Source organism: Hydra viridissima, unplaced genomic scaffold, assembly GCF_058129835.1.
Source record: "Hydra viridissima isolate aposymbiotic clone 2 unplaced genomic scaffold, HvirCarnegie_v1 scaffold_2, whole genome shotgun sequence".
Lineage (NCBI taxonomy): Eukaryota > Metazoa > Cnidaria > Hydrozoa > Anthoathecata > Hydridae > Hydra > Hydra viridissima.
The window spans coordinates 18,935,759-18,952,328 of NW_028324301.1; the positions used below are offsets into that span (position 1 = coordinate 18,935,759).

A 16,570-nucleotide genomic window follows, 5' to 3' on the forward strand; every position below is an offset into this window, starting at 1 on the left:
ATTCAATCTTCTAAAGTTCAGCCGTATAAAGTTCCATTCAGTTTTCCTGATGTTTTCAAAATCTTGTGCTTTGTTGAGTCATATTTCTTAATTGCACAAACTTTAAACATCAATATTGACAATCGCACGTGTCAACCACTAACTTCAAAAAGGTAACATTGCTAACTTTAAAAAATTGATCCAAATCAAACTGAGCGATAGAAAAATTCTGACAAAAGTAATGTGTTTAGTTAACTATGTAAAATATTTAACTAAACGAACAATATTTCTAAAAAAAGCCTACCATAGAAGTGTTGAAAATCTATAACTTGTTTTTCTGAAAAGTTACTTTTCTGCAGTTTGTTTAATGGTTACGTTTGTTGTTGTACACTTTTATGCAATTGTAAATGTTATGGGTATATATAAATATATTAATAATTTTAACAAAGTATAATTAAATTTTTATTTAACAATTGTTATTCTTAAGTTATCCCTTGGTCAAAAGTTTTTTTGCAAGATTATACAATCAAATAACATAAAGCATCATAAAACGTGAAAAAGGGGTTGTGCCGGGCAATTCTCACGACATTTAGTTTTTAAAGACCTCAGAATCAAATACAGAAAAAAACCTGAATACAAATCGTGGCGATTCACTTTTAGCCAAATTGTAATATTAGTTTTTGTACTCTTCCTAATTCCTAATTTTTGTGGGCTTTTTATGGGGGAAAAAATTCTTTTTGATTTACACTTTGGCAAAATAACTTTAAAAATATTTTTATAATAAAATTTACAGTAATTATAAATTTTTACATCAAATGTCATTTTTAATATCAAGAGCATTCTTATCACGCGCGGCTGTAATCCTAGAAAGAGTAAGCTAGAATTTGGAAAATATCCGAGCGATTGTCTGAAAACTTTTCTAATATACGATAATAGTTATCACTTCAAAATAGCAAGTTAAATATGTAATTTTTAAAATATCGTTTTTTTTTGGCAACGCCAGCTACAAAGGAGCAATAAAAAACCTTATTCTTTTAAATTATAATATACACAATGTTAAATGAACAATAGCATTTTTTGCAAACTGAATACAAAAGCAATAAACCGAGTGCCGATAAATCGTGTGCCGAAATGTGCTAAATCTACGATGTAAGTTCGTCAAACTAATCTGCTAATCATCATCTCCTTCTTCCTAATGACATAAGAAAAACATACCTTCCGTTATATATATGCAACAAAAATAACCAAAGATCTGGAAAAAAAATAATTGTTCTTTTAAAATCAAATATACCTTTACTGATACAGTACTATCATTTGTTTGTCTTGACACAGCCGTTGAAGGACGGGATATATCTACTTCAGTTTTCTTCCCAGTAACATTTAGATTTATGCGTTCAGCAAAACCACTCAACTCTTGTTCTGCAATACTGTCTAGCAACTTCGTCATTGTTTCTCGCCGCTTAATTTTAGCTTTATCCATGGTCTCCAACTTCAAAAGCACCGATTCAATCTTTGAAACCATACTCCCAATACTTTGTTCAACACGATCAACGCGTCGAGCCAAGCTGAACAGTAAATAATTATGGTTAAGTTAGAAATAAAGTTCTTAAAGGTAACGTAAGCAATCATTGCATCCAGTAATCTGTGAAATTGTCATAATCTAAGAAGAACTAATACTAAATACCAGTATGGATGTACAAGTAAGAAACCCTAACAGAATCATAACAAAAACAAAGAAATTTCATCACAACACGAAAACATTGTTAATGAGTTATGCAAAAAAAAACTTTAAAAATTAGAGTAAAAAAGTTTGGTTTAATAGAAGTTAGACTAAAATAATGTAGCGTAATTAAGAAAATAGAACGCACATTGAGAACTCCTCGTATCCAACTTGTTCTTGCTGCGAGCTGCATTCGCTGCCACCATCGCTTTCTTCGTCATCTCCATCATCTCCGTCACCTGATTTTACATTTAATCTACTAAGAGTACTCTTCACCTCGCTTTTGGCTTTTTTAACTTCTTCTAATTCTTCAACAATCTCGTTCTACAAAATAAGTTTCTGTAAATCACTACAAGTTTTTTTGTTTTTTTTTAAATAAGTTTTTAATTATATAATAAATTTTAATAGAATTAAGTTAGACAATTAAATCGATCATTTATTTTTATTTTCAGAATTCTTCTTTCATAAACTTTATTATACAAAGATCGTTAAAGAGTTACTTGGAAAGTTTCTTTAATAGTCTGCTTAAAAAAAGCTCATGATAAGCACTATTACATGCTTTAAGTCAAGATATCTCTAGATGCCTGCCATTATTCTAACTGCGTATGGAGTATAGGCCATAATACAGGCTATTACTCATTTGTTAACTTATAAATGTGATTCTAAAACGGTTTAATGTAGATTATATTTATATACTGAGAGAACTAACGACGCTAAAAACGATCTGAAAGTTGGGGGATCCGGTATTTAATTTCAAATATATATACACTTTTTAAATTACATATGAACTTAAATTTTTGTAACCAAATTTTAAAATTTAGAGATTGAAGATGACGTCAATATAATTGCATTTCTTAACTCATGGTTGTTAAAACTCAGTTGTTAAATTAAATTATTGGCTTTAATACCTTTTTTGCCTCCAAGTCATCATGCATTTTTTGCTGTTCAAGTTCATTAAGTATGCGATCGCCATCTATATCATACTGCGCAAATACAGCCTCAATTTCTGCATCAGCATGACCTCGCCTAAAAGAACTGCAACTTCAGACAACAATAATAATGAATTAAAATTTAGGGTTTAAAAAAAAAAATCATTTTCTTACAACTTTAGTTCTGCTCTCCACTCCTCGAAGTCAACCTTATTATCATTATTAGCATCAGCTGATTGAAGTGCTTTCTGAAGATCGACAATTTTTTCTCGTTTAAATGACAACTTGCTCATCATTTTATCATAACCACTTTTGAAGTAATCACCAACTTGGAATTCATCTTTCTGCTCTGCAAGATCTGATTTTACTTCAGCATAAGTATCATTGATGATAGCCAAAAACATGTTGATCAGAAGAAAGAATACAAAAAATATGTATAAGACGAAAAATATTGGTCCCATATACCGACTAGCACCTACTATGTCACCAAAGCTGAAGTCCCCAAGAATTAGACGAAACAAGGAGAATCTGGAAATTAAACAAATTACCATAAAGATTCTAAAAATGTTCTAAAATTCATACCGTGTTTTATATTTGCTACTGTTGTTATTATTATTAATCATAACTATTTAGCAATATCTAAAAATTTAAATCTATAATTTTTGAAAATACTTTATTCAATTCAAGTATTAAATTTAAGATAACGTTTAATGAAACAAAATGAAAGCAACTCTGTATTAAAGTAAAAATCAAGGTTGGGCTGACGGAGACTTTACTGTTACGCTGGGTGAGAGCACTACAATTTAGGTAATTAAAAAAACAACAATTTTTGAAGTTTTTTTTATCACTATGTGCCATCATTTCTTTTTTTTAAATTAGAAAAAAAAGTACTCGTATATGTACTTTTTTAAAAACATTTACCCCCACCCCCCCCTTCTTTTCTCCTAAAAAAAGACGAAAAAAGACTAACATGCAGTTTAGATAGGTACTATAATCTTCTACTTGAGTTCCTAGGAGTAAATAACCCCATTGAGCGAATGCACAAAAAACAATGAAAAACATCACTGAAAAGCCTGCAATGTCTTTCGAACAGCGCGATAGAGTTGATTGTAACTGTGTCATTGTTTTGTTGAAGCTGACATACTTGAAGATCTTGAAAAACATAAATAGAATTAATCATTTTATATTTTTAAAAACAAAAAACAGTTTACATTTCAAACAAGATGTTACATTTATTAAAAACCCAAATGATAACACAACAATTTGAGCTGGAGTTTTTGTTGTTTTTAATGAGTTTTTTTGATCACATAAAAATCAAAAGTAGAAAGGCTCTTTATTTAAGACTTTCCCCGTTTTTGTACATAAAATATTTTTGACATAGAACAACTTTTAGACTTCGACATTATACAAACCTTTATCCAAACGATGAAAACTGTGACTGCAACAAAGTCATTGAATTTTGACTGCCAGTAAGCCAAAGACTCAAAGTTTGCGTACTGGTCTTGTTGGTCCAGCAAATCACGTAATCGTTTGGTGACAATAACTGTACGATATATATTGAAAATAATACAGGTAAATCCCATAACAACCACAATAATATCAAAGATATTCCATACGTCTGAGAAATATGAAGAACCATGCTTCTTTATCTCAATTGCTTCTTCGATGAAGTAATAAATGAGCATTACAATAAATATCCCTTCACATGCCATAACAAAATGGTCCATAGTTGTTACATATCGCAACAATTTTAGCGTTTGATAACTAGAAAATGTGATACAGCCACCAGTTGCTGGGAACTCAAATAGCAAACTAAATTTATATATATATATATATATATATATATATATATATATATATATATATATGTATATATATATATATATATATATATATATATATATATATATACATATATGTATGTATGTATGTATGTATGTATGTATGTATGTATGTATGTATGTATGTATGTATGTATGTATGTATGTATGTATGTTATATATTATATATATATAAACAAATAAAATTATTAGATGCTTTCAAATAAGTAATGCTTTGACTAAAAAATAGCTACTCACGAAATAACGCCAAATAAATTAATGTTTGCATTGTAAACTGCAAAATCAATAAATACAGCACGTGTTCCTCGATCAAGCCAACGATTACTCTAATTAAAAAAAAACTCAACATTAGTACGGTAAAAATGCAGCTTTACTTTAAAAAATGCAAAAAGAGGTTAATAATCTTTACCTTCAGATCTGTAACAATTTGATTTGATTCCTCTGAGTTTGCCCCTAGAAGTACTGTATAGCCACCACCCCCATAAGTTGATATCATGCCAGTCATAGACTTACCATTCAATTCTTCCTCTGAACTAAACTCCCATCTAAGAGCATTAAAAAGAAATTAATTTAAACTTCAGTTGAACGGTATTTACAAATAAATTAGAGCACCTGAAATCAAATTTTTGTTGATAGCAAGTTACAAGCACTTTTTATTGAAGCCAAATTATAACACACTTAAAAATAAAGCGTTTTAACACAAGTCATTTATAAGTGAACAAAAAAGAGGAAATTATTGATATAAATCAGTATCAAAATCACACAAGCTACGTGTTAATTGATAACAGCTACATGTAAATGATGGCTCTTCTTTATTTTTTACCCGATGTTCGGCGTTGCAAGAAAAAAATACTCTGTACCCAAATTTTGAAAGTTTATTATTTGTAAGAGATTACTAGTAGAAATATTATACTTAAATATACTTAAACAGGCGTGGATGTAAGGGGTGGCCACGGCAGTTACGTTAGTTTTGGATTTTTTTGCTTGAGGAATATCCCTGAAAATTTAAATTTGCCTACCGTAATTTACGGTTTTTGGCTGTAGAGATTCCTGCTATGGCAGGAGTGGATCCAGGGTGTAGCAAATGAAGCAATTGCTACAGTCAACTCGGACTACATTTATTATTATTTTTTACACACATATGTAAAAATATATATATATTTTTTTGTAAGAATGTCAAACATTTCGCAGCGTAGCTACTTAATTTTGACTGGGAGTGAAATAAAGTGGCAAATTATGTGTTGCAACTGTAGCAAAATCCTGTTTTTCATGTTTTCAAACAACTCTAAGCTTACCCCCGTGCATTTATAACATTGAATACATATTTAGTATCACCTTTTTATTAACAAGGAGGTCTTATATAAGAACTAAAAGTCATTAATCGAGAACCTGTAGCAAGTGTAGCAAAAAACCAAAATTGTACTTGGCTGAATTAATATTACTTTATACAGTGTCCGACAAAAAAAAAAGCTTAGGTAAACTCTCAAAAAATTACAATAAAAAAGAATGACAATCAAATATTCTTTACAATATATATATATTTTTAATACTATTTCAGGAAGAAATAATTCATTTCAATAGTGTATCTTTAATATTCTAGAAATATCTTTGGGCAAACTACAACCACATGTTTACGTCATATAATTATTTGTCAATTAGAGCCTGACATGTCGAATTCCGGACAAATTTTTGGCGAGTTGTGAAAAAAAAAATTTATTGTGAGCGAAAACGTAATCCTAAATTATTTTTCTTGCTTCAATTGTTGCTTTTTCTATCAAAGCGCCCAAGTCGAACAATGCGCCAGATAACTCAAAAAAAGATAAGAAAACAACTCACTGAGTTTGAAAAGGGCCAAATTGTGGCATGGTATGAAAGTGGATACACTGACCATGAAATTGGAAAAAAATTGAATCGATAGTGCACTACAATTCGAAGAATTTTGTTCAAGTATTATTTGACGGGAAGTTTTAAACGCAAAGAAGGGAGCGGAAGAAGGCGTAAAACAACTGCCAGAGAGAACAGAATAATTATAAGAGAGGTTCGAAAGAATAGAAAGATAACAGCGGGTGAAAAAAAAGAGAAATTTTAAACTGGATGTTGACGAACGGACGGTTCTTCGAAGGATCCATTCTATTGGGAAATTTAAATCTTACTGGAGCGTTAAAAAACCATTTATTTCTGAAAGTAATCGGAAAAAAAGACTTCAATGGGCAAAGCAATATCAGAATTGGACAATTGAACAATGGAAAAATGTTTTATGGAGTGATGAGTCACCATTTTGTTTGCGCTTCAGTGGACGGTTGCGAGTTTGGCGGTTACATAATGAAAGTTACGATCTATTAGTAACCCAGCCAACAGTAAAGCACGTTAAAAAAGTGAATGTATGGGGATGTTTTACTTCATCGGGTGCTGGTCGTTTGGATAAAATTCCTGGTATTATGGACAGTAAAATGTACAAACAAATCCTAATTCATCAACTGATACCTAGTGCAAATGAGCTCTTTAAAGATAAAAGTTGGGTCTTTCAGCAAGATAATGACTCGAAACATACGGCAAACAATGTGAAAAATTATTTGAAGAACAAAAAATTAGTGGTTCTTTCTTGGCCAGCTCAAAGTCCTGATCTGAACCCTATCGAGAATCTCTGGAGTATATTGGATCATGGAATCAAGACAAGAGCTCCAAAAAATGAAGAAGAGTTGTTTCAAATTCTTCAAAATCAATGGAAGAACATTTCTGGGGAACTCTTACAATCACTTGTTGAGAGTATGCCTCGTCGGTGTAAGGCAGTGATCAAAAGCCGTGGCTTCACCACAAAGTATTAGTTTGGTCTATTTTGTTATTTCAATAAAAATTCTCAAATTTTCGTCATTTTTTTCTTGTTTTTTTTCTATCTAAGAATCAATGCACCAAATAAAAATTTTTTGTTTACTTTTTTCTATATCAGTTGTAGAAATATAGTGTCCGACAAAGAAAGCTTTTTTTTTTGTCGGACACTGTATATGGTTTATAAACTTTTTTAATGAAAGAAATGGAGCTGTATCAAGCGTTAAAAGCAAACAATCATTCTTTAATATATCAGATTAAATTATGTAACACCGCCGAATTAAACAATTTCTGCCAGCAAAACTTTTTAAATTTTTGAAGGGTATCTATATCTTAGGAAAAAAAAAAAAAAAGGTCCTCCGTCACCTAGCTACTCCACTGTTGCTGTGGTTCTCTGGTTTTACTTTTGCTACAGTCAATTTTTTTTTTCCTGGATCCGCCACTGTATGGCCACGTACGTTACCGACGTTTTATTCAATCAATAAAATGCTGTGAAAGCTGAGAGAAATGTGAAAATGAGAAATGAAAGAATGAGAAATGTGAGAGCTGTGAAAAAATATTAAAATATTGATCTTTTATCGAAATCTCAACCGTGAAAAAAAAATTGGCCACACAGTTACAAATTTCTGGATCCACGCCTGTTAAATATACTTAAAAGTTTTTAATAATTTTAGTGTTAAATGTTATGTTTATAATATATATAAACATAATTTTATACATACATACATACATACATACATACATACATACATACATACATACATACATACATACATACATACATACATACATACATACATACATACATACATACATACATACATACATACATACATACATACATACATACATACATACATACATACATACATACATACATACATATATACATACATACATATATATACATACATATATATATATATATATATATATATATATATATATATATATATATATATATATATATATATAGAGAGAGAGAGAGAGAGAGAGAGAGAGAGAGAGAGAGAGAGAGAGAGAGAGAGAGAGAGAGAGAGAGAGAGAGAGAGAGAGAATAATTTAAGTGTTTAATGATTTTATATTTCTTCGGAAAACGACTTTTTACTTTGCTTATTTTTTTTACGCCTTAAAAATTAATTGTTCCACATGAGATGGTTTGAAGAAATTGATTTCATTTGTTATGAGGCCATTGTTTTGATTGCATCCATTTGACTAAAAATATGCGTGGATGGTTGGTTATAAAAGAAACTCAAATTGCTTCTTACAATGATTTACCATACCTTTGAAGGTATTTAAAATTTGAAATGTGCTCTACCAGTTGTTTTTTTTAACTTGATGAATAAAAAATAATTTTAGAATCATTTTTAGAATTATTTCTACAACTGTGAAATTAATATCAGCAAAATTCTTTCTCTCTGGCAGTCTATGGTCTATTTAATTGCAGGTTACATATTTGAGATAAATTCAGAATTGTTATGGAAGTTTTTGTGCATCTAGAAGATACTTTCAAAACTTAAAAAACCTTTTGAAGGTGTCTTCATGAGATTTGACATATTGAAAACACGGGTTTTGAAGATTTTTGCACTAGTTAGCTAAAGAGTATCATATGGAATAGTGTGAGGAGGAAAAACGAAAGAAATTTTAAACCATCAACTTATAGTTTTGCCCGACTCAAACAATATTTGATCGAAGAAAAGTGCGAGACAGCCAAAACACCAGATGGATACATGTACAATTGCGTGAAGAAAAAAAAATCAGTAACATGATTAAAGGTTAAAACAATAACAACCAGAAATTCAATTATAACTGCACTGATAAATGGTAATAATTCAATCAATAAGGCACGCGACAATTCTGTAATTCTGTTATGCTTTTTACAAACAAGTCAATATTAGAGACAAATGCTAATCAAAAGATAACTGGTAAAACCTATTTCTGAGAGCAATGACTAAGAGGTCGAAATAAGTATACTGACGAATTTATAAATAAAATTCATTGTTTATGCTAGAACAGCAACTGATTTGGGAAACATCTACAGACATGTAAAAATAATTGTTTAGAAAACCCTGTGGATTATTTTTGGATATTTTTAGGTTGTTTTTTTTTTTTTTTTTTGGGTGGGGTGGGGGTGGGGGGATATTGGAGATTCTCCTTTTTAAAGAGAGTTTTTATGAGAAGACTTTTTAGGAAAATCAAAAAAAAAATTTTTTCAGATTTTAAAAAGAAATTTTCGGAAAAAGAGAAAGAGAAAATTTTTTAAACGAGAACATTCTAATGTAGAAAAACGCTTTGAGCTTTCAGTCCAAAGGTGGTTAGAGAAGATATTTGAGTAATTTTGATTACATATTATTATCAGTATTAATAAATTATTATTTGAATTTGTCAATGTTAAAAGAATATATATTCATGATATAAACAGTTAAGAAAATTTATTAAGTAAAATAAGTAGATAAGAAAAACCAGTGGTATTAAATTTTTGTACATATTTCGATTTCGGCATTATCACTATTATTGCTATGTGCATTAACATTTATATTGAAAAGTTTCATCACTCTCGTACTCTCTTTCCGCGCAACTCACACAATCACCGCTCTTACACTATTGATGCCTGCACACATAATCACCACACTCATACATTCTCGCCACTTACACACAATCTGCGCTACACTAAATCTTACTATTCATAAATCATTGTCCATTATAGAAAAAAAACCTCCTTTAAAGCATATAAAACATATAGAACATCATTTATACGGTTAGGACCAATTTTTTAATGGATTTTTTATGAAGAGTTTTAAAAGTGTTGGTATTTTAATCCGATTGTAAAACTTTTACACTTAAAGATATGAAAATATTTAAGAAAAGCTGACAATTAAATCATTACAGCTGTTTAAAAAACAAGAACTACAAAAAACATTAAAATAATATCTAATTAATTTTTAGATTGTAAAATATTTTATAGAAAAATTTTATAAGTATCTAAATTTAAATAATTATTAACGAGGCTCTTAAAGATATAGTTTTATAAACGTTTCTTATAAAAATGGCCCCTTTACTATAAACTTACGCAGATCCATTTGCCAAACCAAACTTTCCAACAAATTCAGATTCGGATGTGTATGGAGCAAAGCATTCTTTTATATCTTTTTGGAAATATTCATGAACGCTAAATTAGAATAATGATGAACACTTTACTAAAATTAAAAAAAAACACCAGAAACAAATTTTAACAACTTAGAATCTCTTTCAAATCTGAAAATCCTATACTTACATACACGAGTCATTTCTTACTCGAACCTGGCGCAGCCTTGCACGACCTAATATTTTATTTTCAAAGTAGATGTAACCTATTTCATCATCACGAACAGGAGTATCATCATAATAAGTCTCAGTATAGAGCCCACTTAACACTGTATTTGTAAGATACTAAAAAATAATAAGTACTCTTTTAAAGGTAGGATATTTCTACAATAACGAATCACTTAAGTTGTTTAAAAACGTGACTTAAAATTAAGGTCTCTTTTGCATATTTAAAAAATTTCTTACAGTAAAAAAATCGTCCATTGATCCAACTTCTTCAAATGCAGGCTTTTCACCAGTAAAAATGCCTTTTCGCAATAAGTAAACAAAAAGACTTCAGTTAAATAAAACAGTGTTATTAAATTATAATTCAAAAAAAAATATTTCAAAATACAAATCTCTGCCTGTGTTTTTTCAAAAGTTTTATCCTTTACAAATATATGAACATTTAAAAGTACGCTATTTTTTAAACGTTCATAACTAACTAAACATAATTATTCATCTTACGTTTAGCGTCTAAGTAATTACCTTTCATTACATTTGTGAAGTAGAACATCGTTGAACTGGTCATTCCAAATGTTACTTGAAAAAAAAAGGATTATACAATGCATATTCAAATGTTTCAGCTTACTCAAAGTTGCTAATTTTATAGATTCCTATAAAAGTGTAAAAATCAAAAAAGAAAAACAACAATTTTGAAAGTGTAAAAACCAAAAAGGAAAACCAACAATTTTAAGTGAGAGAAGCTTACTGATGCACATGATAATCACAAAAATGAGATAAAGTGCAAGTTCTCTTAGTGTAGTTTTAACAACTGCTTCTTGGTCTGCAAGATCTTCAGAGTACCTTGTTTTCCAAAAACCTAAATAGATTCCATATAAAAAATTTAAATAGATCAATACCATTGCCACTATCACCGCCACACCTGCAAACAACATCCCCACTACTATTCTCATCATCCTTTTTATCATCTTTCTCATCATAATCTTCCTTCTCCTCCTCCTCATCATTACCTCGCAGCCCTCGTAAAAATCTTTTCCAGAAAGCAATTGGCTTCGGTCTTTTTATGTAACTTAAAGGTCGAGAAGCAACAGTCTGTGCACTTTGCAGATTTTCAGGTTCTACATTCACTCTGGAAGAGGTTTGCTGTTTCAAAATAAATTCGTTGTCATCTACATTTTCAAGCCACGTTGACTTTTTAGATGATGCAGATGATATTCTTGACCCAGGACTGTCACTGCGTATTGACATCTCATATTGAAGATTTAGTTGAGAGTTTTTTGAGCTTCTTGGTCTTCTCTTTGCACTCATTTCTTTGTTAAAAAAAAGAAGCAATAAATATATATATATACATACATACATACATATATACATACATACATACATACATACATACATACATACATACATACATACATACATACATACATACATACATACATACATACATACATACATACATACATACATACATACATACATACATACATACATACATACATACATACATACATACATACATACATACATACATACATACATACATACATACATACATACATACATACATACATACATACATACATACATACATACATACATACATACATACATACATACATACATACATATACATACATATGGAAAGTTTGAAAGAGTCGTTCGACAGATTATCAACTGATTATTGCCAAAAAATTTTTGATTCGATTAAAAGAAGATGTGAACTATGCATAAAGAGCAAAGGTGGACATATCCCTTATTGATCTTGCTATTAAAGCAAACTTAAATTCAGGTGTGCTAAACTTATGAGCAGCTTTTTTTTAACTTTTTTTTACATACAAACTTTGATGAAAGATATTTAGTGATAGACACTTGTTTTTTTTATTTTTTTTTCGCTTAATGTAATTGAAAGAGTCAAATAAATGTTTTGTTTTTTAAAAAACCTTGAATTTCTTGTTTTTTACTTTTATTTCATTTTTAAAGAAGAAAAATGAAACTTAAATCTAATGTGTGCTAAATTTTTGAGCAGTTTTGTATACACAATACTTTTTTTCAAAAACTTAGCACACATTAGATTGAAAAATGGGATTAAATGATTTTCAAGCGTTTCAATATATTTATTTTAAACCATACGACCATCGTATAAGTAGCAGAGACCTGGGCCGTCATAAGTGATGCAACTCCATATGCCTATCGAATCTCCACCATCATGTTGTCGCGGCACAATGAAGCGACAATGAAACATCTCATTATAATGTCTTCGGATAATCACTCTGCTCTTTCGGTTAATAACTGTAAAGTTGGATTAGTCACTAAATATTATTCTTCTTAGCTCATAAATAGTCATTTTCAAAATAGCTCTACAAAATTTGATACTTTTTAACCGATCAGTTTGTTTAAGCAGTGGTTTTCTGGCAGCAACGTAGCAACAAAGTTTTTGATCAATCAAACTTCTATTTACAGTTTGTCTTGAGATATGATTTTTTAGCGCCAAGTTCACTTCTTGTGCAATCTTTTTAGCTGAGTATTTAGGGTTTTTTCTTGCAAATCTATGGATACTATTATCATTGGTGATACTTGTCATTCTTGGTCGTCCAGATCGGTTTTTGTCTGCAGTAGTACCAGTTTTTTCAAATTTCTGAACTGTTCTGAGTAAACATGAACGAGATACAGACTTAAGAGTTCGAGCTATTTCAGAACTGTTGAAACCACCAAGATGTAGTCCTACAATACGCTGTTTTATTTCAGAGCTAATTGATTTTTTCCCATCTTATTGGTCAAATTATGGACAAAATTTAAGCGAAAAATACCAAGTTTATTTTAAATGAGGTAATACATACTATGTATATCGTAGAAAATTTTGTTCAGTTATTATGTAAAAAAGAAAAGTTAAATTTACTTTTTAGTAAAAATTTGACGTTAAAAAGTAAAGAGCGGCAGTTAAAAGACAATAGGAATACAAGTGTGCTAAACTTGCATTCCTATTGTCTTTTAGAAGCTGCTTTTTTACACCGCTTTAATTATCGGTCTCTGTTTAAGTTAAAAATAGATGGTTAAAATAACATAATTTTTTTTTTTCTATATAAAGTTTGTTTTAATTAACTGTAAATAAAAAAAATAGAAAAGGCATAAAAAGTTTACCGCCTAAAAATTCAATTAAAAGAATAAAAATGAAAGTTAAATCTAATGTGTGTAAAATTTTTTAGCAGTATTGTATATATACATATACGTATATATATATATATATATATATATATATATATATATATATATATATATATATATATATATATATATATATATATATATATATATATATATATATATATATATATATATATATAGTTCCAAGTCGTTGCGTATAAAGGAAAACCTGGAAGAACAACCTCAGCTGTTTATCTTTTTTGGAAGTTCGATAAGCAACGAGTACTGTTCATTTGTCGTTTTTACTGGCTGCACGAAAAACCTTTACTGACTCTAAATTGGGAACTCTCCTCGTGATGAATGGAAAGCCAAAGTAGCTGAGACATACTTAAAAATCTTTACATTCCCGTTCTTTTCCCTTTTACATTCTTAATTTTTTATAGAAGATGATTTTAAACTAGATTGAGTGAAAACATTTCTGAAGAGTAACAGTGCCAGTCTGCCTCCTCCTGACAAGATATTACATCCAAACCTAAAGCCAACATGTTCTGACTGCTATAAATCTCTTGCACCTGGTTGGCCTCGCAACTGTAACTCCACTAGTACTGTTGTCAATATCATAACATTAGCGTTCTGGACATTCTAGAAAAAGATCTTTTTTATGGTGTGAAGGAACCTCTACGTCATTATGTCCGAAAAAACGAACATTGAACCTGGCAGTTACTTTGGTACGGTGTGCTATAAAAAACTAAATGTATTTAATGGTTTTTTTTTTTTGTTTTTTTTTAAATTTATTAATTCTTAAGCTTAATCTAAATTTAAAAAACCTTTTTAAAGAACTTTTTTTGAAAGAAAAAATTTAGTTATGCACCAGGCTTGAAACGCAGACCTCAATGGAATGCTTGCACAGCGAACGACTTGCTGAGCCCACTGTGTAAATCGATATATTTGAGAATCTTTTGAGATTTTAAAAATGATTTTATACCATAATTCATATGATGTTATAGAATAATTCATAAAATAATATATATACAAAAATGTATTCCCAAATAATTTCGCATCCGTTTTTGACTGACGTTTAGTCCAAGTTGAACACTTAGCCCGTAACAAATATAACTAAACCCGTAACAAATCTTTTTAAATCACCATTTTCTATTTCAAGCAATGTTTGAATAAGTTTTATTTTGTACGTTAAAAAAAACTCTCAGGCGCAAGAGGGAAATTGTGATTAACCTTTCATAGCCCTTTTTCGACTTGAAAGGATTAATAATATCTGGCACAGAACAATCACTTAACGATATTATCCGACAAAAAAAAAAAAAAAGATTTTCTTTAGCAGCCATTGTTTGGCATAGAGCTCACTAAACTTTCAAAAGGAAAAACATTCCGTTAAGACTTACCGAAAAATTCCTTCCAGACTAAGAATTGATAAAAATGAAACGTTCTGTAAAATTTGCTTTAGGTAAAAGTCTCTCTTCTACGGTGTTACGATAAAAAATGATGGTGTTAATTTGATATAATTTTGGGAAAACAACTTTGTTCACGTTGTCATAGTGATTTTGAATGACAAATAGATTATTTAAAGTAAGAACCTTTCATCAATACCACCACCACATCTTATAGTTGTGAGCACAGCACGAATATATTGATTCGATTTGAGCCCGATTGTTTCAGGAAGTTCATATAGAAAATTTTTAAACGTAAATCTTTTTAATGCATCAACTAATAGATTTGTATATCAAAAAGGTTGCTATTATTAATTATAAATATTAAAAGATTGCTACTATTAATTATAAATATTATTCATAACTTTAACTTAAATTGTTTGTTACTGAAAAGTTTTAAAAACTTTCCTAAGAAGATTCAGGTTTTAATTGTTCAGGTTGCCACGTTTTTAGTTGGCCGGTAAAAAAAAAAAAAGGCTATCTAATTAAAGAAAGCAATGTTTTTCATAGTTAATAAAAAACTAGAAGAGTATCGTGTGTAACTTAAGAGCTCTAGATTTTGCGCATGCTTTTTTAAGGTTTGAAAAACGATATTTTGAGTTTTTTACTTTTCAAGAAAAATAGGGGACTTCATTTTGCGAACAATGTTCATTCTCAAAAATTGTTGTAAAAAGCTCATCTTAGCTTTATTTTGGTTTTGCACAAGGAAAAAGAAGTTTGTTTGTAATCTTTAGCAATTGCTATGCTGAGGCTTAACACTTAGCGAGAAACCCCTCATGCCAGCAATCTACTGGCAGCTCTTATGGAACAATATCAAACGCAGGCGCGGATCTAAGGGGTGGCCATTGTGGCAATGGCCACCCCTTAGATCTTTTTTTTGCGGAACAACGGCTAAATCCATCGTTGGACCGTATTTTTAAAGTGACATAGGTAACGCAGTTACCTTCAACGGCGCATGGTACAGACAAATAAATCTGTTAGGACTACAGAACGGAACGATGAAATTCCAGGTGTTACTTAAAAACTGTTTATATTAGACCAAGCTCATTTTGAGCTGAATGAAAGAGTAAATATACAAAATTGTAGGTTCTGGGGAAACGCAAATCTTTACTTTCACGTAAGGTTACTGTATGGTGCATAACAACGGCTAAATCCATCGTTGGACCGTATTTTTAAAGTGACATAGGTAACGCAGTTACCTTCAACGGCGCATGCTACAGACAAATGAACATTTTTTTGGTACCCGAAATAAATCTGTTAGGACTACAGAACGGAGTCTTTTTTTAATGGTTTGCAAGTTAAATGTTTTATTGTGGATAAGGACTTAAACGATTAAAGCTTTTCAAAATGTTTTATCTGTAAAGAAAACGGCCACTTTTCCAT

General features: G+C 30.1%; 1 protein-coding gene across 1 annotated transcript; it reads right to left on the minus strand.

The window, feature by feature from the left end:
- Positions 1-1,008: 1,008 nt before the first annotated feature.
- Positions 1,009-15,277, minus strand: LOC145195101 (polycystin-2-like). The gene is made up of 16 exons (XM_090077926.1): positions 15,143-15,277; positions 11,612-11,911; positions 11,350-11,460; positions 11,127-11,180; positions 10,845-10,906; positions 10,570-10,724; positions 10,366-10,464; positions 4,879-5,014; positions 4,707-4,795; positions 4,041-4,440; positions 3,599-3,780; positions 2,803-3,156; positions 2,608-2,725; positions 1,848-2,023; positions 1,271-1,544; positions 1,009-1,171 (listed from the first exon to the last, which is right to left on the minus strand). The coding sequence occupies exons 2-16, from the start codon at positions 11,907-11,909 to the stop codon at positions 1,151-1,153; spliced, it is 2,529 nt and encodes an 842-aa protein (XP_089934052.1). The 5' UTR covers positions 11,910-11,911; positions 15,143-15,277; the 3' UTR covers positions 1,009-1,150.
- Between the last annotated feature and the right edge of the window lie 1,293 nt (positions 15,278-16,570).